General features: G+C 35.3%; 1 protein-coding gene across 2 annotated transcripts in view; it reads left to right on the top strand.

Moving 5' to 3' along the window:
* Positions 1-25,755, top strand: part of STK3 (serine/threonine kinase 3) — a 393,987-nt gene that overhangs the window by 262,814 nt on the left and 105,418 nt on the right. For both annotated transcript variants that reach the window (XM_053559237.1, XM_053559238.1), the window contains 2 exons: positions 4,782-4,974; positions 23,501-23,676. In XM_053559237.1, coding sequence (XP_053415212.1) covers positions 4,782-4,974; positions 23,501-23,676 — 369 coding nt within the window. The remainder of the gene's footprint in view (positions 1-4,781; positions 4,975-23,500; positions 23,677-25,755) is intronic.

The raw sequence follows: 25,755 nt of genomic DNA, 5'->3' as shown, positions 1-25,755 counted from the left end.
CTCTAAAAGAAAGCAGTATTTATTTGGGAATAGGGCATTGTCATGGGAACATAGGTACCATAGTAAACTTTGTGTATATGCAAGGAGATAAAGGAAGACAAAGGTTTTTAAAGGAAAAATAGAGAGGTTTAAATAATTGTCTTCAGATAATTATCCTTAGCTACAAGGATCAATAACAGGGATGGCACCAGTCTGAGGTCAGACAGGAAGTTGCTGGGCAGACATTTCACAGAAGTATGTTTTGTGTAAGATTGTGATGGCTGTTGTACAAGGTTGTGATTTTGTGATTATTTTTCTTGTCCGGCATTTATGCATCGAAAGAACCAAGTCCTATTTGTGTGTGTGGAGTTGTTTTTATGTTTTAAGCACAAATGACTCCATTTTTATTCTGACAATTCTCACAAACACTGTTTTGAATACTGAAGCACTTTAATGGATTCAGAAGTTCTGTAAGGCATTCTTGTCCACGAATTATTTAACATTTGTAAAAGATTTCACAGAACAATTGCTTAGGCTCTGCACCCATAGCTCAGTGGCTAGGGCACCGGCCACATGCACAGGGACTGGTGGGTTCGAACCTGGCCCTGGCCTACTAAACAAAAATGACAACAGCAACAAAAAAATAGCCAGGCATTGTGGCAAGTGCCTATAGTCCCAGCTACTTGGGTGGCTAAGGCAAGAGAATCGCTTAAGCCCAAGAGTTTGAAGTTGCTGTGAACTGTGACACCGTAGCATTCTACCAAGGGTGACATAGTGAGACTCTGTCTCAAAAAGAAAAACAATTGCTTATAAAATGAGGTAATAACTTTATGCAAAAGTATATAATGAAGGTTGTAAATTCTACAGAATTTTGGAAAAGAAGATAATTAACAAAGACTAAATTAGCCATGGAACAATAAGATGCTTATCTGTAGGACTAGGTAAGGATTTAGTTAAATGGATAGGGAGAAGGGCATTCTAGGTAGAGGAAAAGACATGAGCACAGATAAAGTCTTAAAGAGCATAGCATCTTATGGATTTACCATACAGACTCCCAGCAGAGAGAGATTCACTTAAAAGTAAGCCTGCCTGATTGGAAGATATATACCTATAAAATGTGAAAATAGGATTAGCCAGGTAGAATAAGAATAGAACATAGAGGGCATTAAAATCTAGGCCGAAATGTTTAGCTTTAAAGTAGACAAGAACTGTGAACCATTGTAGATTCTTCAGTAGGAGACAGATACAAATAGTATTCAAGAAAGAGTAATATAATGCTGTGTTCTTGGGGGAAGATGTGAAACTTCTTGTTCCAGGTAACATGCAGGCATTTTTGCATTCCTTTTCTCATTTAGTCATTATAACACCAGTGAAAGAAATTAAAGTTCCGAGAGTTTAAATAACTAGCCTAAAGATTTTATGCCTAGTAAGTGATTTGAGCCAGGATTTGAACTAATGTCTGTCTGATACTAGAAGGATAGATGGGAGAATCTTTAGTCAGGAAGCATTAGCTACAGTAGTCTTGGTATGAGGTGGTGAGGAATATTCACAGTAGCAGTTGAAATGAAAAAGAAGAAATGAGGTAGAGCCTGAGAGAGTTTTTTTGTATTAATATTAAACAATAGGAATTTATTTCCTCACTGTCTGGAGGTTAGAAGCCCAAGTAAAACAAGGTGTTTGCTTGGATTAGTTTCTCCTGAGGTTCTCTCCTTGTCTTATAGATGGGTGTCTTTTCTCTGTGTCTTCACATCATCTTTCCTTCTAAAAATTTTTCCTTAAAGAACTTGTTGACCAGTAGCATATAGGAATAAAAGAGACTACATACAAGAAGACACTGAAATTTTACTCTTGGGTAGCTAGTAAAGGTTACTATGTTTTGTGGTGGTTGTTGCAAATGGAGGAAGACCAGAGGGGGCTAGAGAGATGGATGAAATAATATTTAATCTGGGAATGTCAAATTTTAAGAATCATTAACATTTAAGTAGTAAATAAAGACAGAAAAATTTCAGTTGAAGGTATGAGAATGAAGAGATTTTGTAATATAGAAAGTCATGAAAGAACAACAGAAGATTTTGCGATATAACGCCCGAGCTTATCTTGTAGGCATAGGAAGAATAGAGGTATCAACCAGCTGTCCAACTATTGTCAGGTCAAACCGCTTAAGTTGCTGAGACACAATATTGTATATGTTCCTGTTTTTCACATTTGCATTTTGACCTCTGCTAGAACTAGATTTTGCTTGTATGTTTCTACTAAAAGTAGAATAGAGGTAAGTGAATTTCAGTGCATAATCAGGCTTTTCTAAACAGCAGGTTCTTGGTCTTTCAAACAGAATGTATTAGTTTAGTTTTATGGCCCTATCCAATATAGCTTTCAGTAAATGTTCTATGAAGCATTTTTTATTCATATTTACATAACCGACTTGATGCTTCTGTGAAGCATTTAAAAACTAACGGCTAGAATATGACAACAAAAGGATAGGCAACAAAAGAAAAAAATAAGTAAATGAGACTTTATCAAAATTAAAAACTTTTGTGTAGTAAAGGATACTATCAAGAGTAAAAAGACACAATAGGAGAAATATTTGCAAATGATCTGTGTGATTAAGGATTAATCTCTAGAATATATAATATCCAGGATGTATAATAACTCCACTACAATAAAAAAGAAAAAATTCCCCTTTTAATTTAAAATTTTCCCTTTTTAATAATATATTTTCTCCAATTTTAATATCAGGTGTACCCAGATCAAGTAGAATGATTTTGAAGTATTTCTTCTTTTTCTATTGTCTATAAGATGTGGCATGATTTATTTTTCAAAATTATCTTTTACTTTTATTTATAAATATTAATTATCTATTTTTTGAGACTTAAAAAAATAATAATAAGTTAACTGATGACTCCATACTGAGTCAAAGCATTCTATAATAGACATACTCTTATTTGGTAATGTGAATGTTACTTTCTTTGCATTATTATTATTATTGCTTAATATTTCGATGTAGCAATTGTCTGATTCCTTTTCTGAATGTATTTATGTTTGTTCATTCTTTACGAGGTTTTTGTTTCTAGTCCTTATTTTAAACATTGTTATCATTATTAAAATTTAAGCCTTTTTAATTTTGTGAAGGCAAAAAAAATGGAAACCTAATAAACATATGTTAAAAAAAATTCCCATTTCAAAATGAGCAAATAGACATTTCTCCAAAGAAGATATGCAAAGGGAAAATAATAAGCATGTGAAAACATCAGTAGTCATTAAGGGGAACGCAAATCAAACCATGATGAGGCATGAGATCATATCCATTGGGATGGCTGTTATTTTTTAAAAAATGGAAAATAACAAGTATTGCCAAGCATATAGAGAGATTGGAATCCTATACATTGTTCATAGGATTGTAAAATAGTATTGGCACTGTAGAAAACAGTTTGGGGGCTAAAAAAATTCAATATAGAGTTACCATATCATCCAGGAGTTGCACTTCTTTGGGTATGTACCCAAAAGAATTGAAAACAGGAACTCTTTACGATAATGTTCACAGTAGCATTTTTCACAATACTCAAGATGTAAACAACCCAAATATCCACAAATGAATGGGAAAATAAAATGTGGTATACATATAAATTGCAACATCATTCAGCCTTAAAAAGGAATGAAATTTCAATAGATGCTATAACATGAATGAACCTTGGAAGCATTATGTTAAGTGAAATAAGCCAGACACAAAAGGCCATATATTGTATGATAAGGTATCTAGACTAGTTAAATTCATAGTGAAAAAAAAAAAAAAAATAGAATAGAGGTTACCAGCGAAGGAATGAGAAATTTTTATCTAATGGGTACAGAGTTTTGGGATGATGAAAAAGTTCTGGAAATCTGTAGTGGTGATATTTACACAACACTGTGAGTATACTTAATGCTGTGGAGCTACACACTTAAAAAATGGTTAAAATGGGCTGGCTCATGCTTGTAATCCTAGCACTTTAGGAGGCCAATATAGGAGGATTGCCTGAGGCCAGGAGTTTGAGTCTAGCCTGAGCAACATAGTGAAACCCTGTGATAGCATGTGCCATCTAATTCCAGCTACTTAGAGGCTCAGGCAGGAGGATCTCTTGAGCTAGGAGTTTGAGGTTACAGTTAGCGGTGGTAATGCCACTATACTCTAGCCAATGCAACAGAACAAGACCCTGTCTCAGGGTAAGGGGGGGGGAAGGGTTAAAATTATAAACTTTATGTTATGTATATTTTGCTACAATTTAAAAGAAAAAGCTAATGGTTATTATACAGGGTTATACACATTATTATGTTTGTATTAATAGAAAATGCCGATATTTTCTATCTTAAAGATCTTCTGTGTTGTATGTTTAATTATTCTGTCATGGTATTCTTTGGATTGCATTTGTTAATTACTTACCTATATTCTTATTTTAAAAGCAGTTATTCGGTAGTGTGCTACATAAGAGGCAAGTTTTTCGCTAACACCACAAAGGGTCTCTGGCCCAATGAGTGGGTTTGATAGTAATCCTTGCTACAACTATAATATAAAAAAATAAAAAATAAATTAAAAAAAGCCGTTATTCATCAGTTTTGTTGCTTAATCTGTAACTACCTAAAACTTTAGATTATTTGGGGTAATTTTGGCAGTTACAACATTTGCATGTGTGTCTTTATATTAAAATTAGTAGTAATTGTAGTATTTTTAGAACTACTAAAATTATCATATATCCATACTATTGTTCAAGGAATTAAGAAGTCCAGCTGTCTTAGAAAAGTCTTCCTTCATTGCAATATTTTGCTTACAGGATGAAGATGAATTGGATTCCCACACCATGGTGAAGACTAGTTCTGAAAGCGTGGGCACCATGCGGGCCACAAGCACGATGAGTGAAGGGGCACAGACCATGATTGAACATAATAGCACAATGTTAGAATCTGACTTGGGGACCATGGTTATAAACAGTGAGGATGAGGAGGAAGAAGATGGAACTATGAAAAGTATGTGGCTTTTCCCACTGAATATTTTAAAAGTATACTTCTTTAGAAACCAGGATAGTTCTTTGTTACTGTATATAGGCAATTATCAAAAATGGTGTTTCTTGGCTTTATGTAACAGTAAAAAATAGTATGGCACAAGTAAACTTCTAAAAATTTAACATAGGAGAAAACAACACATCTTACGATAACGTAGCGTTATGGAGTTTTTTTCTGTTGAATCTGCTAACCCATAATTTAATTTGTAAAGCATTTTAGAATGAAAAAGATAGGGTCCCTAACCTTTACTTTTCCAATTAAAAAAAGTGAACTTAGTATTCCTTTCCAATAAATACAAAATAATATTATTTCATGTTGTCCAAATTATCACTTAAGCCACAGAGACAAAGCAGTGCAAGCTATAAAAAGAAGTAGGAGCAGAGGTGGGAAAATAAGAAACACCAGGAAGGAGGAAAGACAGGGATGCTCATCCAGAAGATTTGCTTCCGTTCATATTTCCTGCTGCTTATCATGGGCGAGGCCAGGGGTGCTGCAGGGTCTGAGTGATGAGTAAGACATTCCCTCTGTCCTCCTTTGCTTGCAGAGTGATTAAGATAGGGATACTTTCACAAACTAGCGTTCTTTTTTTTAAAAAACAGGTTTTTAAAGGTACTGCAGTTAAACAATGTAGGACGTTTTGATTTCACACTGATAAGCAAAAATGCATTAATTTTCTCATCATGCCAATGGACCTTTCTCATCCCTTCCTCCTACTACCCTAGGCCTGTGTGGTTAATGTTAAAGTCTAAGCACTAGACCGGTGGTTCTCAACCTTCCTAATGCTGCGACCCAGTAGCAACGAAAATAATTTTATGGTTGGGGGTCACCACAACATGAGGAACTGTATTAAAGGGTCGTGGCATTAAAGAAGTTGAGAACCACTGCACTAGACAAGCATTGCTTCTAAATGGCAGAGAAACAGGATTACATGATTTCTACCATTGTAGAGCCTAGAAAGTTGTAAATTTTCATGTAAGTTGTTGGCACTGCAAAGTGGATATTGGAATTTCCTTTCTGGTATTTCTGTTTTCTTTTTGCCCACCCTTTCTTTTTTCTACTCCCCTGTGAGGTCTTACCTTACTTGCTTCAAGTCTCTTAGCTCACTGCCACTGCTTTCTTCATATACCTTCTTTATACATAGCTCTTTATGGGGCAGGTGATCTATGAAAGAGGATGGCTGGGAAGCACAGAGTGCAAACAGACGGCTATGTGGTTATTCCTGGATGTGGGGCATGAATTTTCTACCCACTGCCACTGGCGAGTCTCTTTGCCCTGGAAAGCAGCCTAAATCTTAAAGGGTTCCTAAAATTCCTAGGTGGGCTTCTGACTGGAATAGGCCTTCTGTATCCATACATACATGCCTTATGCAGTTGCATAGAGTAATATTACAGCCTCCAAAGCTAGCTAGTGTTAGGGTACAAGCCACATGCCCCGTAGATCAAAAAGACGCTGTGGTGAAACAGCTCACACATTTCCCATCAGCATGTAGCACCATTTTTGTATAAGCTGATCAGTTTCTTTTTTACTCAAATGTTATGACTCCTGGCATATTATTAGAAGATCATCGAGTACTTTGTTGAAGTTCTTGTTAGCTGTGAGCTCCTACAAAACTATATAAACAGGTTTTTCGTGTAGTTATATAGTTGAACATCAACATATATAGTAGAGTGGTTAAAATAACAAGTCTTTATAGAATCTAATCATGTTACATTACAATGCATTATATTTCAAGGAAGAAATAGTGATGATGATTTATCAAACTTTACACTTTAAAATTACATCACGTATTTCCACATATTTTGTATAGTGACTTTTGGCTTTGACAATCACAGAAGTCTATCTACATAAATTATAAATATATTTTGTTAAATTATAAAGGTATGACTTTTTCTCACAGATTTTATGGAAAATCCATTTTTATGTTGAGCAGATAGTGGTTTATATAGTTGCAGTTGTTTAATGTGCCTCAGCAAGTTTTAAATTGCATGAGCTAACTTTTCATGAATTTTAAGTTTCTGCAAGATCGACTTCATTCTATAATGTGTGGGACATTGATGTTCCCCAAAATCTAATCAAGTGATGTTAGTATAACCCCTGGCAATTGTCATAGTATAGCAACAGTAAAGAAGTTACAAAACCTTGCTCCATCTCTCTTTATTCAGTAAGCTTGCCAGAGGGGAATCTACAGAGAATGATGATCTCCAAAATTAACTGAATAGCCCGGGCATGAATCAGAGGGATTGGAAAGGCAAGATGAGGGAAGGAAATGGCAAGGGAGTACTCAGCTGGTCTGGCATCTCTTGACTAGGAGTATGTTTGATAATGTACATTGAGATAAACTTGAGTTGGGAGAACTATTTTCCACTATTCGTGAAATTTGACATCTCTCTGAGAAAATGAAGAAACTGCCACAAAACCATGAAGAGTAAATTTAAATTTTACTTTTTTTATTTTTAGAAAGGGAGAAAAAAGCAAATTTCTCATGGTATAGCTATCATCAGTTGAGGTACTTCTGTGGGCCAAACATTGTGTTCAAGACTTATATATTATCTTATTTTACTCCTCACAAGGATCCTATAAAATAGCACTTTCACTACCATTTACCACTAAAGAAACTGGGACTTTAGAAGGTTGTTTAAGATTTCATAGCAAGTAAATGATGAAAACTATATACAGACTCAGGTTTGACATCAAAATCACATTACTACTCTGGAGCTGGTGAGTTTGATGTCCTTCTTGGGCAGGATTCTAGAATATATGTGAGTCTTTTAGGAAAGATCAGTATCGTTACAAGGTAACAGGTTACTGGAAACAAATCATATCAGAATAATATAATTTTCTTTTTTCAACAGCATTGCTAAACTGTAGATCAGAGAAAATGCAAGGTTTGGATATTGTACGGAACAATATTGGAGAAGCGTATGACAAGGTCTTTAATGATGTTCTTGTAGGCACTACATAGTATGACCTTGCTGAATGTACTGTTGTGAGAGTTGAATGGTTACACCTAAACGTGCTCACACATATTTGTGAGTTTGTTAGAGGAAACAGAAACTACTCTAGGTATTTTAAACACAAAGAGATTTAAGTCACAGGACATTAACAAAATCAAAGGAAACACTGGAGGAGGAAGTCGTCTTGGCTAGGACTCCAGGAGTAACACCCCAAGTGAGCCTATAAGGGACTGCTGGGTTCAGTGATAACAGATTGAAGTTAACTCCTCTTGCTATTCAGAGATTAGAAAGCAGCCAGTATTACTGCAACCACTCCTTAGTACCTGTGAAACTGGTGACTAAATGCTAGAATGCCACTTTAAGATCCTCCAGGTCTCTATGACTGCTTGAGAGAGGAAATAACTAAAGAAATAGGCACATAACCTTTGTTCTTTTTTTTCCTTTTCGCAGCCATGAAACAGTATAGTTACTCAGGACTCTAGTTGCAAGGAGTCTGGAAAAGATAGTATTTAGCTGTCTAGCCTCTATAATACAAAGGCTCCCCAGAGGCAGGTGAGTGGCAGTGGTTGCTAAATTTCAGTACAGTATTTCAGCCACTAAAATTTCAACCATAGTATTAATAGTCATTTATCTATAGACTTCTCATTGTATGTTATAGCCTAGACCTCAGCCCTGGCTAGCTTAACATTTTCATAGAAACTTGGATAAAATCATAGGGTGAAAGTTCATCAGAATCGCAAATGACATGAAGTGGAGCTAAATAGAAATACATTTTAAGATAGAGTCAAGATCTTAAAAGATCTCCACAGGCTGGAGCAGCGGGCTTAATTTACACGATAAACCCTGCTGTTGGGTCTAAGTAACTAACACAAGTAAGTGTATATCATAGTAGTAGCTCTTAAAGATGTTGGTTTTGCAGTCCAGAGCAGGGCTTGGGCATTTATATTTTTAAAATATACTTTAAAAAAATGTTTAAACTCTACAAGTACTTCTGAGGTACAGTTAGGACTGATGGGCTTTATAGAAGAAGGAAATAAACAGCTTCACTGTGCTGTTAGGGACCAGAACTTATCCGGACTGTTTGTTGTATTTAGAACTTACCTTAAGCGTTTAAGAATGATGGAGAGAAACACTGGAGCACATCAGCAGAGAGGGAGCTGGATGGTGATATAGGTGTAGACCATGTTGTATTAAGCACCGGTGGAGAAATGACTAGTCATGTTGAAGTCACATATTATTTAACTTACATTTAATTTTCACAACGGTTTATCAATTATTAAGTTCTGGGTTAAATAATTTTAATTGAACATCTGTATCAATTTTTTATCATCTTTTTTTTTTGAGACAGAGCCTCAAGCTGTCGCCCTGGGTAGAATGCTGTGGCGTCACAGCTGACAGCAACCTCCAATTCCTGGGCTCAAGCCATTTTCCTGCCTCTGCCTCCCAATTAGCTGGGACTACAGACGCCCACCACAATGCCTGGCTATTTTTTGGTTGCAGCCATCATTGTTGTTTGGCGAGCCCAGGCTGGATTCGAACCCGCTCAGGTGTATGTGGCTGGCACCCTAGCCGCTTGAGCCACAGGCACAAAACATCTCTATTTATAAAATGTCTTCTTTGTACATGCCTGGGGTATATAATGATTTTGAAAATGTATCTCAGTTGTTTTTGTTGTTGTTGTTGTTTTGTTGGTTTTTTTTTTTTGGGGGGGGGTGCAGTTTTTGGCCAGGGCCGGGTTTGAACCCACCACCTCTGGTATATGGGGCTGGCGCCCTACTCCTTGAGCCACAGGCGCCACTGTAGTTTGGATAGCACTTATATGCAGTTTCACTTAATTGTAATAGAAAGCAAATGAGGTTCTGCTTTAGATTTTTAGGAGTTTATTCTGGAAACAGATATTAGATTGATTTACAAAGGGTTTAGGAGAGATACAAGAAGGGAAGACTAACCATTAGGTATCCCCACAGGCCTGGTTCATCCAATATCCCTTGACAAAATTATAAGTCTGAGAGAATTTGCTGTGAGCATCCACTTCATGTCTCATTCTTTGCTGAGTAACGTCTCTCTCTCAATTCTGATTCATGTGCTTTCCTCCAAAAACCTGTTTCAGAAAAGAATCAGATATATTGGTATAAAATGCCTAATAACATTTAATGTTCATGAACTACATTTTCCCCATAATTATAAAACCTTAAGCCAAAGAAATAAATCACTAAGGATCAAGTTTCAGATGGCAAGAAATAATTAGCAAGGGTAGCAGAGTGACTTTCTCACTTTACCAGAGACCTTATCATGAAAACCTGTTGTATTACTCTTTAACTGGTTAGTCTTGCCCAGGACATAGCAATAAAGGTGATAGCAGTAAACTACAGGTACCTCTTGCAGTTAGATTCTATTACATAATATTTCTGGGCAGCTAGAAACCCTTCATTTTCCTCTACAGAAGTATTAGGTGGCCAGGTAAGGTATGGAGTTCACGGAAGTCTGCTTGTCTGTACACTCATGATCAGTGGGATGGGTGAGGAAGTAGGACCCAGCTCAGGCCTATTGATGCAGTCATTTTGGTTGTAGGATGCCTCTTTTTATTACCACAAACCACAGACAAATGTGTAAATATTAGCCTTCTGTGTACAAGTGAAAAACTCTTTTGTGTAAAGGCCTGTGAAGAAAGGGTTTTCATAGAAAGGTGGCCATTAGTTGCACAGGAAATCCTTCCTTTTATTTAACTAAAATTGTGGGACTTTAATTTGTCTGTTTCCTTCTAGTCTGCCCTCATTGGAGATGGAAAACAGCTGGTCACTGTTTTCTGTGCAAGACTCCTTCATATGCACATGGATACTTATTAAATTGTTTCTTAGACTTCTCTTTTCCTAGCTAAACAATTTCAGTCTCTTTAACCTTTGTGCAGGTATTGTTTTCTAAGCTTTTAATCTCTTTTCTGAATAGCCTGTGGACCTTCTCCATGTTATGTGTGTCCTCTTCTATTTAAAATAAAATAAAATACAGCATAATGAAGGAAAAAAAAACTAATGTCAGTAGCTTCTGTATTAACTTCCTGGTTTTTTTTTTTTTTTTTTTTTTTTTTTGCTGTTTTTGGCCAGGGCTGGGTTTGAAACCACCACCTCCAGCATATGGGGCCGAAGCCCTACTCCTTTGAGCCACAGGCACCGCCCAACTTCCTGGTTTTTATACGTATTCACTATATTTTTGGCGCAAATTAAAGTACAAATTTCTAAGATCATTAATCAGGTGGAACACCTACATCTTAAAATATTTTTAGAAGAACAAAATTAGGTAATCACTGCAAATCCCTTTGATGTTGACACATACTATGCTAAAGTGTAATTGTTATTTCATTCACATCACTCTACACCCGATTATTGTCATAATTGTGCTAAGAAATTAATAATTAAACAAATTAGATTTTATTGAAGTATTTTTAAAATCTATATATGTATTTAAATTTTCATAAAGGCTTCACCTGTTTAGATGACATGCAAATTAGGAAAGTTAATAATTATGGGCGGACTCGCATATTTTCACAGTTCCTTGTAAAAATGTTTTGAGAAATACATGAAAGAAGTGGAAACTAAGTTGGTTTTTTGAAAAGGTCAATAAAATAGATAAACCTTTGGCTAATCTAATCAGGAAAAAAAGGAATAAAATATCTACTTTCATCAATCAGAAACGACAAAGACGAAATAACAACAGACTCCTCAGAAATTCAAAAAATCCTTAATGAATATTACAAGAAACTTTATTCTCAGAAATATGAAAATCTGAAGGAAATTAACCAATACTTGGAAGCACATCACCTTCCAAGACTTAGCCACAATCAAGTAGAAATGTTTAACAGGCCCATATCAAGTTCTGAAATAGCATCAACCATACAAAACCACCCTAGAAAGAAAAGCCCGGGACCAGATGGCTTCACGTCACAATTCTACCAACCCTTTAAAGAGTAATTAGTACCTATATTACTCAACCTATTCCAAAATATAGAAAAAGAAGGAAGACTACCCAACACGTTCTATGAAGCAAACATCACCCTGATCCCCAAACCAGGAAAAGACCCAACAAGAAAAGAAAATTATAGACCAATATCACTAATGAATATAGATGCAAAAATATTCAACAAGATCCTAACAAACAGAATCCAGCAACACATCAAACAAATTATACATCATGACCAAGTCGGTTTTATCTCAGGGTGTCAAGGCTGCTTCAATATCCGTAAATCTATAAGTATAATTCAGCACATAAACAAATTAAAAACCAAAGACCATATGATTCTCTCAATTGATGCAGAAAAAGCTATTGATAATATCCAGTATCCCTTCATGATCAGAACACTTAAGAAAATTTGTATAGAAGGGACATTTCTTAAACTGATAGAGGCCATCCACAGCAAACCCACAGCCAATATCGTATTGAATGGTGTTAAATTGAAATCATTTCCACTCAGATCAGGAACCAGACAAGGCTATCTATTGTCTCTTTAACATTGTAATGGAAGTTTTAGCCACTGCAATTAGGGAAGAAAAGGTGATCAAGGGTATCCATATAGGGTTGGAAGAGATCAAACTTTTGCTTTTCGCAGATGAATTGATTGTATATCTGGAAAACACCAGGGATTCTACTACAAAACTCTTAGAAGTGATTAAGGAATACAGCAGCATCTCAGGTTACAAAATCAACATTCATAAATCGGTAGCCTTTATATATACCAACAATAGTCAAGCTGAAAAAACAGTTAAGGACTCTATTCCATTCACAGTAGTGCCAAAGAAGATGAAATACTTGGGAGCTTATGTAACAAAGGACGTGAAAGATCTCTATAAAGAGAACTATGAAACTCTCAGAAAAGAAATAGCTGAAAATGTTAACAAATGGAAAAACATACCATGCTCATGGCTGGGAAGAATCAACATTGTTAAAATGTCCATACTACTCAAAGCAATACACAATTTTAATGCAAATCCCTATTAAAGCTCCACTGTCATACTTTAAAGATCTTGAAAAAATAATACTTCGTTTTGTATGGAATCAGAAAAAACCTCGAATAGCCAAGACATTACTCAGAAATAAAAATGAAGCAGGAGGAATCATGCTACCAGACCTCAGACTATACTATAAATCTATGGTGATCAAAACAGCATGGTACTGGCACAAAAACAGAGAAGTAGATGTCTGGAACAGAATAGAGAACCAAGAGATGAATCTAGCTACTTACCATTATTTGATCTTTGACAAGCCAATTAAAAACATTCAGTGGGGAAAAGATTCCCTATTTAACAAATGGTGCTGGGTGAACTGGCTGGCAACCTGTAGAAGACTGAAACTGGACCCACACCTTTCACCATTAACTAAGATAGACTCTCACTGGATTACGGATTTCAACTTAAGACATGAAACTATAAAAATACTAGAAGAGATTACAGGGAAAACCCTCGAAGAAATCAGTCTGGGCAAGTATTTCATGAGGAGGACCCTCCCCCCGCTCGCCCCTGGGCAATTGAAGCAGCTTCAAAAATACAGTACTGGGACCTGATCAAACTAAAAAGCTTCAGAACACAGTAAGTAAAGCAAGCAAACAGCCCTCAGAATGGGAGAAGATATTTGCAGGTTATGTCTCCAACAAAGGTTTAATAACCAGAATCCACAGAGAACTCAAACGTATAAGCAAGAAAAGAACAAGTGATCTCATCACAGGCTGGGTAAGGGACTTGAAGAGAAACTTCTCTAAAGAAGACAGGTGCACGGCCTACAGACTTATGAAAAAATGCTCATCATCTTTAATCATCAGAGAAATGCAAATCAAAACTACTTTGAGATATCATCTAACTCCAGTAAGATTAGCCCATATCACAAAATCCCAAGACCAGAGATGTTGGCATGGATGTGGAGAAAAGGGAACACTTGTACACTGCTGGTGGGAATGCAAATTATTACATTCCTTTTGGAAAGACGTTTGGAGAACACTTAGAGATCTAAAAAAAGATCTGCCATTCAATCCTATAATTTCTCTACTAGGCATATACCCAGAAGACCAAAAATCACATCATAGCAAAGATATTTATACCAGAATGTTTATTGCAGCCCAATTCATAATTGCTAATTCATGGAAAAAGCCCAAGTACCCATCGATCCACAAATGGATTAATAAATTGTGGTATATGTACACCATGGAATATTATGCAGCCTTAAAGAAAGATGGAGACTTTATCTCTTTCATGTTTACATGGATGGAGCTGTAACATATTCTTCTTAGTAAAGTATCTCAAGAATGGAAGAAAAAGTATCCAATGTACTCAGCCCTATTATGAAACTAATTTATGGCTTTCACATGAAAGCTATAACCCAGTTATAACCTAAGAATAGGGGGAAGGGAGAAAGGGAGCAGAGGAGTGGGGACGTGGGCAGAGGGAGGGTGATTGGTGGGATTACACCTGCGGTGCATCTTACAAGGGTATATGTGAAACTTAGTAAATGTAGAATGTAAATGTCTTAACACAATAACTAAGAAAATGCCAAGAAAGCTATATTAACCAGTATGATGAACATGTGTCAGTCTATAAAACCAGTGTATGGTGCCCCATGATCGCATTAATGTACACAGCTATGATTTAATAATAATAATAAAAAAAGAAGAAGTGGAAACTAACTTTTTTTTCTTAAAATCTCACATGTACCAAAGGAATGAGTGACGGATATTGTCTTTATTATTACTAATGGGTTTTTAGTTCTATAAGCCAGTAGTTGAAGGAATTGGGGCCAAAACTGAGGAACTAGATAATTTTCAACATCAAATCTATTATTAAAATGAAATACACTTTTGTAAGCTAGGCTTAGAATTTGGTTGCAGCTGGAGAAATTTATGCCAATTTTATACGATTATTCTTTTTGTGCTTAAAAAAGTATTTACCATAGCAACCATAATCACATATGAGAGTGGTTAAGATTTCCTGCTTTATTTTTTCATGGAAGGGCACAGTATTTCCTTTTCTTTTAAATAAATCCTAAGTCAGAATCATCATCCCTGTCCCACTTCTGTGAACAAGTATCCCTCTCGAGGCATGTGTTGTGGGACATATTTTATATTGTGTAAACATCACTGCTCAACTTCAGATGCGCCCCCCTCCCCCACATTAACTTTTAAAATAAACATGTTTTCCTCTTTAAAATTTTTTTTAAATGATTCTTAACTTCTTTTTGTATAACAAAGATACACTCTAAATGTTAATACTAGGTTTTAAATTAAGGAATGGAAAATATTTAGAAATGCAGGCACATACTTTGAATAAAAAGTTAAGTGTAAGTATATTTTAGTTAATAATATTTTGTTATAAAATCATCCAAAAAGAATAATATGATAAAATAGATTATCTGTTGATTTTTAGACTTATGTTAACTCTCTATAAGAATGTTTAATTCGGGTGGCGCCTATGGCTCAGTCGGTAAGGCGCCAGCCCCATGTACCCAGGGTGGCGGGTTCAAACCCGGCCTCGGCCAAACTGCAACCAAAAAATAGCCGGGCATTGTGACGGGCGCCTGTAGTCCCAGCTACTTGGGAGGCTGAGGCAAGAGAATCGCGTAAACCCAGGAGTTGGAGGTTGCTATGAGCTGTGTGAGGCCACGGCACTCTACCGAGGGCCATAAAGTGAGACTCTGTCTCTACAAAAAAAAAAAAAATGTTTAATTCTACGTTAGGAATGGGTTATTTTTAAAGTTTTTTGAGTATGGAACCCAAGGAGAATTTTACCATAGCCTGTAAAAGACCCTTCAAACTATGATGTGTCCAAAATAGTGATAATTAAACTACTACATATAATAGTGGATTTCAGATTTCAAATTGGGATTTTCCTATAGTACAATTGAAGATGGCTGCTGCTTCTGCTTCTTTCTACATCTTCCACTTGGGAATAGAAATGTATCAGGGTCAAATTTGGCTCTACATATCAGAAAACTACCAATGTTAGTATTAATTCCTTTTGTCACTTAGCAGGAAATTCAGAAGCACAGGGTCCTGCATTGGCATGGTGATTTCATGATGTCATTAGAGATCTTTCTGGGACACCATGTGTAGGGGACTATGCTCATTGCTCTGCTTACAGACTAACTGCTAGATCTCCAACTGTCAAGTCTGCATTCTAAGTAGTAGGAAAGAGCAAGAAACAGAGGAGCTGAGCCTTTATCAAGAAAACAGAGCTTTCATAGAATCCCTCATTTTATGTATCATTGGCCAAAATTGTATGGCCACAAGGGAGACATCTTCACAACCCTAATAAGGAAGAGAAAGACTGCAGATATTAGGTATGCAACCTCTTCTGCTTTGAGACACTACAGTACTAGTGGCCCATATGACATAGATTAGAAGCTCCTGATTGGGCTAGTGTTAAGAGCAAGCTCAGGACTGTTGGTGATGTTAAGTAGATTCCTGGAATGAAATTTCTGGTGATTTCCTTTTTTTCTTTAGTCAACCCCAGGGATTGGTCTGCCTCTCCCCTTTCTATTGCTATTACTTATCTCTGATGGAGGTTTGCTCTGTTGACTCATTGCAGAAAGAACACTGTCATTTTTTCCCCCTAGCCTTTTCTTTTTTCTCCCATTACTAAAGGAAATGCCTGCTCAGTTGCTCACATTTTTGTGAAAATTTTTATGAAAGATTACTTTTCCCCACTTTTTTTTCTGTAGTGAAAAAGCAACTCTTGAAATTTTATTTTTCTCACCCTTCCAGTACATGCTGCTGCCCTAAATATCTAGGTCATACTAGAATAGCTGCTCTGTAAATGTTAGTTTCCTATGGGAGAAGATTAGAGTTACTAGTATATCAAAAGACTCTTGACTGTGGATGATATCACCAGGTACTTGGTAAAGATTCTGAGATTAAGAGTTGCATGCCTCCTAGTTGAGGAGAAAACAAAGAAAACTGTAACTGCAAAGTCTCTGCAATGAAGTCAGCATTGGATAGAAGGAAAAGTACCAAGAGCATTGGAGTCCTCGCCTGGGGTGGGGAGAGAAGATTTGGGAAGGGACATAGGTCACAAGTGCTGTTCTTTTCAGTGGATCTGTAGTGCCATAATGTGTGTTTGTTGTTGTTGTTATTGTTTTGTTTTTGTTTTATCAAAATACCTACAAATAATAAATTTGCTTTTTAGAGAATAGAAATAGACTTCGGTGAAACATTTCTTTTTTTTTTTTTTTCATTGTTTAGTATTTTTTTATTGATACTTCAGTGAAATTGATTGTTAATAAGGTTGAGACATTTTCTGTAAAACAAATAGGACATTTATGTACTCATTCAACAGATATTTATTAAATGTCTCTAACAAGTCAGCATTGAACTAAGTGCTATATGGCATACAAAGATATTGTAATACTCAGAAATTACTCTTAAGGAACCTATATAATCTAATAAAATTTTTGGTTGAGTTGCTGAGTACAAAAAAATCTTTAATTATTTTTATTATTTGGGATTCATTGAGGATATAAAGAACTAGGTTACACTAATTGCATTTGTTAGATAAAAGCCCTCTTATATTTGTGTCTCGCCCCCAAGAGTATAAAAAAAAGTCTTAAAAATTATGGGATTAAAAGCTTCCTGCTTATGATTCAGTGATAAATTCCATAGGTCTGTGACAATTTTTAGCATTCTAACTGTTAGTTCTCATGTACGTATATTCATAAGGTTCTATATCTGATTCATGACTTTTAAACCACTGCAACACTGGTAGGATCAAGAATGACATCTTCTCGGGGACTCCTGGGAGCAGAGACAGCTTAGTATGAAACCAATTTTGACGATGGAGTTTAGGGCAGCATCTGTACCCCACTCTAACGTCCCCACATTGTGAAGTGAGCCTCTGCTCAGCTGCATCTGCTGCAGTATATGAAATGAACAGCCTAAGAATCACTGAGCTATTTGTCTAGAATATAAGGTACATCAGGAATGTAAGTTTAGCCTTCATTTTTTTTTTTTTTATTGTTGGGGATTCATTGAGGGTACAATAAGCCAGGTTACACTGATTGCAATTGTTAGGTAAAGTCCCTCTTGCAATCATGTCTTGCCCCCATAAAGTGTGACACACACCAAGGCCCCACCCACCTCCCTCCTTCCCTCTTTCTGTTCCCCCCCATAACCATAATTGTCATTAATTGTCCTCATATCAAAATTGAGTACATAGGATTCATGCTTCTCCATTCTTGTGATGCTTTACTAAGAATAATGTCTTCCACTTCCATCCAGGTTAATACGAAGGATGTAAAATCTCCATTTTTTTAATGGCTGAATAGTATTCCATGGTATACAGATACCACAGCTTGTTAATCCATTCCTGGGTTGGTGGGCATTTAGGCTGTTTCCACATTTTGGCGATTGTAAATTGAGCTGCAATAAACAGTCTAGTACAAGTGTCCTTATGATAAAAGGATTTCTTTCCTTCTGGGTAGATCCCCAGTAATGGGATTGCAGGATCAAATGGGAGGTCTAGCTTGAGTGCTTTGAGGTTTCTCCATACTTCCTTCCAGAAAGGTTGTACTAGTTTGCAGCAATGTAAAAGTGTTCCCACCAGCAATGTAAAAGTGTTCCCTTCTCTCCACATCCACGCCAGCATCTGCAGTTTTGAGATTTTGTGATGTGGGCCATTCTCACTGGAGTTAGATGATATCTCAGGGTTGTTTTGATTTGCATTTCTCTAATATATAGAGATGATGAACATTTTTTCATGTGTTTGTTAGCCATTCGTCTGTTGTCTTTAGAGAAAGTTCTATTCATGTCTCTTGCCCATTGATATAAGGGATTGTTGGCTTTTTTCATGTGGATTAATTTGAGTTCTCTATAGATCCTAGTTATCAAGCTTTTGTCTGATTGAAAATATGCAAATATCCTTTCCCATTGTGTAGGTTGTCTCTTTGCTTTGGTTATTGTCTCCTTAGCTGTACAGAGCTTTTCAGTTTAATGAAGTCCCATTTGTTTATTTTTGTTGTTGTTGCAATTGCCATGGCAGTCTTCTTCATGAAGTCTTTCCCCAGGCCGATATCTTCCAGTGTTTTTCCTATGCTTTCTTGGAGGATTTTTATTGTTTCATGCCTTAAGTTTAAGTCCTTTATCCATCTTGAATCAATTTTTGTGAGTGGGGAAAGGTGTGGGTCCAGTTTCAGTCTTTTACATGTAGACATCCAGTTCTCCCAACACCATTTATTGAATAGGGAGTCTTTCCCCCAAGGTATGTTCTTGTTTGGTTTATCAAAGATTAGGTGGTTGTAAAATGTTAGTTTCATTTCTTGGTTTTCAATTCGATTCCAAGTGTCTATGTCTCTGTTTTTGTGCCAGTACCATGCTGTCTTGAGCACTATGGCTTTGTAGTACAGACTAAAATCTGGTATGCTGATGCCCCCAGCTTTATTTTTGTTACAGAGAACTGCCTTAGCTATACGGGGTTTTTTCTGGTTCCATACAAAACGCAGAATCATTTTTTCGAAATCTTGAAAGTACGATGTTGGTATTTTGATAGGAATGGCATTGAATAGGTAGATTGCTTTGGGAAGTATAGACATTTTAACAATGTTGATTCTTCCCATCCATGAGCATGGTATGTTCTTCCATTTGTTAATATCCTCTGCTATTTCCTTTCTGAGGATTTCATAGTTTTCTTTATAGAGGTCCTTCACCTCCTTCGTTAGGTATATTCCTAGGTATTTCATTTTCTTTGAGACTATGGTGAAGGGAGTTGTGTCCTTAATTAGCTTCTCATCTTGACTGTTATTGGTGTACACAAAGGCTACTGACTTGTGGACATTGATTTTATATCCTGAAACATTACTGTATTTTTTGATGACTTCTAGGAGTCTTGTGGTTGAGTCTTTGGGGTTCTCTAAGTATAAGATCATATTTAACAAATGCTGTAGATAATGGTGGTCTTTATGGGTTACTTACTTTCTCAATAGTTCCCAAAGAAACCATTTTTCTTCTCTTCTCCGATTCTGACTTTTCTATATAAACATTGATAACCCTTATTATACTGAATATTAAAATTTATTTAATATTTTATGTGATGTCTTTATGTGACCCATTTTAAGATTTTCTGACAAATTAGAACTTAAAAAACAGAACTTAAATATGTAATTCTTTTGCAGAATTACTCTTTTCTTTGGAAAAAAGAGAAGAATATTGAACAAAGCATTCTTTGATAATCTGGGGATTATCCTCCCTACCCTAGCTTTATGATTTGATTTACTCAGTTATTTTATAGAAAATTTGTGTTGTATGTAAATTGAACTATATTTGCAACTTTAAAAAAAATTATTCTCACAAACTGGGAAAGAGGTAGAGAATAATCAAAATTAAATTCCTAGGCTCTGTTTTGGAATAAGAATTTGCCATAAGAACCAGATTTCAATTCTGTAGAGAAATATATCTTTAATAATGAGACCTAGAGACAAATCAAAGGTACTAAAAATCTGTTAAAAGTGTTAAGGGAATATGTGTTTCCCTAAATGTCAGTATTATAACCTGTCAAATAAACCAATTAATTCTTTCCTCCCTCCCTTCCATTTCAGGGAACAAAGTTGAAGACAAACAATATACATGCAAAATTTTTATTTTTAACACGTTTATTGATCATTAAAGTATTATACCTTTTCTTGGGCTATGTGCAGGGTCTCATACCTGTAATCCCAATACTTTGGGAGGCCAGAGTGGGAGGATTGCTTGAGGCCAAAAGTTTAAGACCAGCCTGGACAACATATCAAGACCTCATCTCTGTAAAATTTATGTGAGTGTGGTGGTATGTACCTGTAGTCCTAGATACTCAAGAGGTTGAGGCAGAAGGATTGCTTGAGCCCAGAAGTTTTAGGCTACAGTGAGTATGATTGCACCTGAGTGACAGAGTGATACTCACTTCTAAAAAAAAAAAAATTACACCTTTTCTCCTATATATTTTGTTCATTTTTAACGTAACATTAAAGCTTATTAATACAAAGTATCTAAAGGCAGCCTTGCCCATTATCATGATGAACTCCATAAGGAGTTCCTTTTTCATGGGCTTAGTATATGGGTTCTGAGAGTGTTACACATTTTGAAGGGTTATTACAAATTGGTGTTTTATACTATCTGCAGTATGATGGAATCTCTCAGTATCTTTTTAAGGGGTATTTGGGCTCCACATACCTTCTCACACTTATTTTCAAGTGCTCAAAAGCCTGAACAGCTATAGAGAGTGGGTCCTTTAATAAACAGTTGCATTTGGAGTCTTTATCAATGTTTCCACTAACATATGCATATTCCGTAATAGTCACAATAATTCCACTAACATATGCAATGATTGTAGTAGTCACAATAATTTCTCAAATATATTATCATTAATACACAGTTGCTAGTAATGAAGTACTAATAGCATGTACTAATTTAAAAATAATGCTGAAAGAAGCACATAACGTCTCATAGATAATATCTTATAGATATTGAATGTCTGGATAGACAGTCAAAAATACTCATTGATAGTCAGAATCATTGTATTTGTGACATTATTTAGGTAAAGAATTTGGGATCACTTGAGCCCATGAGTTTAAAGCTGCAGCGAGCTATGATTGTGACACTGCACTTAAGCTTGAGCAACAGAGCAAGACCCCATCTCTTTTTAAAAAAAGGAAATATATTTTATAAGGCTACATCTGCCATAGGTAGTGATTCATGTGATCATTTGGGCAAAGTAAATTGAAAACCTTCTGGAAAGGATTTACTTGGTTTTTTTTTTTTTTTTTTTTTGCAGTTTTTGGCCTGGGCTGGGTTTGAACCCACCACCTCTGGCATATGGGGCCAGTGCCCTACCCCTTTGAGCCACAGGTGCTGCCTAGATTTACCATTCTTGATGCCATTGAGTATGCGTGATTTATGGGGAAAAGTCAAAATCTCAATGTTACAAGAGTTTGGAAGAAGTTGTCCAGAATGATTTGGAGGGGTTCAAGACATGAGTGGAAGAAATAACTGTAGATGTGGTAGAAATAGGAATTAGAAGTAGAACCTAAAAATGTGGCTGAATTACTGCAATCTCATGACAAAATTCGAGCGAATGAGGAGTTGCTTCTCATGGATGAAGAAAGAAAGTTGTATCTTGAGATGGAATCTGACTGGGGAAGATGGTAGGAACATTATTGAAAACAATAAATGATAAAAAAGAATTTAGAATATTTCATAAACTCAGTTGATAAAGCAGAGTCAGAGTTTGAGAGAAACACATTTGACAGCATCCTTTCTGATTCACCCATGGAAGTTTCAACTTGCTCAGCTTATCAGTGTTGCAGGGAGGGCTTCATTTGTTTCTATCCATGTGGATTTTATAATTCTTGGTTTTCAGGTATCTCAAAACTTTAGTAATGACTCATACAAATATCTCCTCAAAACCATGCTTTTCCAGTTCTTTTGGGAATACTCAGAAGTAAAAGGGTAAATTTTATGTTATATGTATTTCACCACTTTTTTTTAAGAAACCACATAATCAAGATGAAGTCAATAAAAGCTTGTTGTTTAGCTTTTATTGAAGCATATTAAAAAGTAAAAAATAAAGACTTGTTTTGATATAGAAAATTATGTCATTTTAAGGCAATGAGATGAAAATTGTTAAATGAATAAATACCCATTACCACCCTCTCTGGAATGCTCACCTAAGCAGTCTCACCTAAACTCCCAAATCTGCCAAATAATGCATACAGAAATCTATAAGTGGGGAGAAAGGAAAGAGGAGATAGGATGTTTACCTTATAATTCTATCTCCCTCACCCAAACCTTTTCTGAGTTACAGATTTCCAGACTCCCTGATCCACCACAGAAAGTAGATATCAGCTCAGACCTATCCTGTATTCCTAACTAAAAATAAAGGTCTTAGCATACATTATTTTGTCTGAAATGCTCTTATAGCTCAACATGAGCCAACAGTGTTACTTATTTATTATAGTAACTTCATAATTAAGCTGCCCTAGTACTATTACAAATGCAATCTAGATTGGCTGGGTCACTGTTATGAATATTACATCTCATTTTAGAGGAATAGTGTTGGAAGACCTGCTTATAAATATGACAGGTGAAGCCATGAAGTCGGGTGGGGGAATCATTAGAAAGACTATAAGGAAGCAGTCCCAATAATGTAAGAGGAACCTAAGTAAGTCTTTTTAGCTGATAATGTACAAAGACAATTATAGTGCAGGCTTAAATGTAAGAAAAAGACAAAAACACTCGGGTTTTAACAATTTACTTCTTCTGATACATTTCAAATGAATTGATTTTTAAGAAAATTATAAAAATTGTGCTAAAATTTCAAAATGTTTCTATAGTTTAAGAATATTCTGAATATTTGGCCTGGATATTTTCATCTTTTTTCATTCTTATTTAATTCATTTATTTATTTTGAAATTGACTATGTTGGCCTTGACTCTGACCAGTACAAATTTATTGTATGACTCCATAATAAATCATACTTCATTAAAAATACTTATTTAAATGTAAAGGTTTATACCTTCCTTGTGTTTTTTGTTCACCTAAGGAAATGCAACTTCACCACAAGTACAAAGACCATCTTTCATGGACTACTTTGATAAGCAGGACTTCAAGAATAAAAGTCACGAAAACTGTAATCAGAACATGCATGAATCCTTTCCTATGTCCAAAAATGTTTTTCCTGATAACTGGAAAGTTCCTCAAGATGGAGACTTCGACTTTGTAAGTACATTTTAATTCTCTCATTCATGTTGTCTTCTGTATTTTATCATCACATTGAGAAGCAAGAGTTTATACAAATATGAGCTGTATATGTATATAAAATATAGACTATATGTTAATATTCAGTATATATCCACATTTATGGGTAGGGGAATTATGAAATTATAGTTCACTTGTAGAAATGTACTTCTAGAAAAATTTAAATAATTTCTTATAGTTAAATAAGTAATAAATAATTGTTCAAATTTAGAAAAATATTTAGGATACCTTAAAACTAAAAGGACATCTATTTCAAAAACTGTTTTCAATAACACAAATATGAGATACTTCTGATAGGAAGCTCAGTTACCAAAATAAATGATGCAAAGGTGTTTATGACATAGACTTTGAGAAATTTGCTTCAACTTTGAAAGTTAACTGAATTGGTTTCACTTGAGTGTTAATTCTACTTGGTTTGTCACAAATAATAGACCTGTTTCTAGGTAGCATCTAAACTTCAAGATAAAACTATGCCTTACCTATTTTGTTACATTTTCTCTTTATTTCTTTTGCCCTGCTTCTTACTACAGGGGTGTTTTTTGTTTGTTTGTTTGCTTGTTCGTTTGTTTTTAAGAGACAGGATTTTACTTTGTTGCCCAAGCATGAGGCAATAATGGTGTGATCATAGCTCACTGCAACCTCAAACTCACGGGCTCTCGCGAGTAATTTGCGCTACACCCACCTAATAATTTTTTTTTCTTTTTCTTTTGCTCTCGTGAGTAATTTGTGCTACACCCACCTAATAATTTATTTTTTCTTTTTCTTTTGTATTTTTTTGCTATGTTGTTAAGGCTGAGATCTTGAACTCCTGACCTTAAGTGGTCCTCTTTCCTTGGCCTTCCAAAATGCTAAAATTAGCTATAAGCCACCATGACTGGCCTGTTATTTCTTTTAAAGGATGCATAGAATACCGATGAACTATTTTAAAGTAATTATTTACAGAACTTGAGAGAATAAATTCTCAAAATGAGTTCTTAAATAGAATGAAACTTTTTATGGATTAAATTTTTGCTTTAGTATGTTTTAAATACTAATGTTACTTTTACATACTGTTCTGGAACATTTTTTCCCCAGATAAAATAACCCTTTATAGTTTTTTTTGTGTGTGTGTGGTTTTTGGCTGGGGCTGGGTTTGAACTTGCCACCTCCAGCATATGGGACCAGCACCCTACCCCTTTGAGCCACTTTATAGTTATTTTTATTAATAAATATATTCATAAGTAAATAAATTTTAGATATATATTGTTCAGATTGTTAAGTAATAATATTCAGTCATTTTGCTTAGATAACATGAGTCTAAATGCTTTGGGATTATAACTATTTTTAATTTTAAGTACCTTTCTCCTAAATATTACAATTACTTGAGTTTTTTAATGATCAGATAATAAAGTTTCAAAAATCTATCCCCAATAAATTTAGTACTAATTGCTGGCAAATATTAGGAATATAATTCACATGTTAATCTGAAAACATCAATTGTAATATCTACCTAATTTTTTTCAATATTGTAATAAGCAATCAGAAGAGTAAATGCTGTTTTTCTAGTTCTAGTAAGATTTCATTTTAAGTTATCTACTTTTTGGGAAATTATAAATTATTTAGAATACTGACATTCAAGCTTTAAACCATTCATGAACATGATGAATAATAGATAGTATTTAGCATCAAAGAACTCTGTCTTGTCTTACTTGGAATAAATGTTAATAGGGAAACAGTTTGAAATGAACCACAAAGTAATGAATAAATTATCCAAGAAGTAGCAAATAAAATTATTTAACTTTATTTTAGTCTTTTTACTACTCTAAAACTTAGTGGCTTAAAATAACTATTTTACCTGCATTAAAACCCACAATTTTGTGGGGTAACAGTTTAGCTAGGTTCGGCTAAGTGATTCTTCTGCCAATCTCACCCAGGGTTTCTCAGCTGTAGTCATTTGCTAGCTTGATGGAGATGAATGGTCTCTGTAAAATCACTGCTCTTATATATCTGGCCATTGTACTCAACAATTGGCCATGTCAAATGACTCCATCAGGCAAGCCT

This window comes from Nycticebus coucang, chromosome 13, assembly GCF_027406575.1.
Source record: "Nycticebus coucang isolate mNycCou1 chromosome 13, mNycCou1.pri, whole genome shotgun sequence".
Classification (NCBI taxonomy): Eukaryota; Metazoa; Chordata; class Mammalia; order Primates; family Lorisidae; genus Nycticebus; species Nycticebus coucang.
This window is presented reverse-complemented; position numbering and strand designations above follow the sequence as displayed.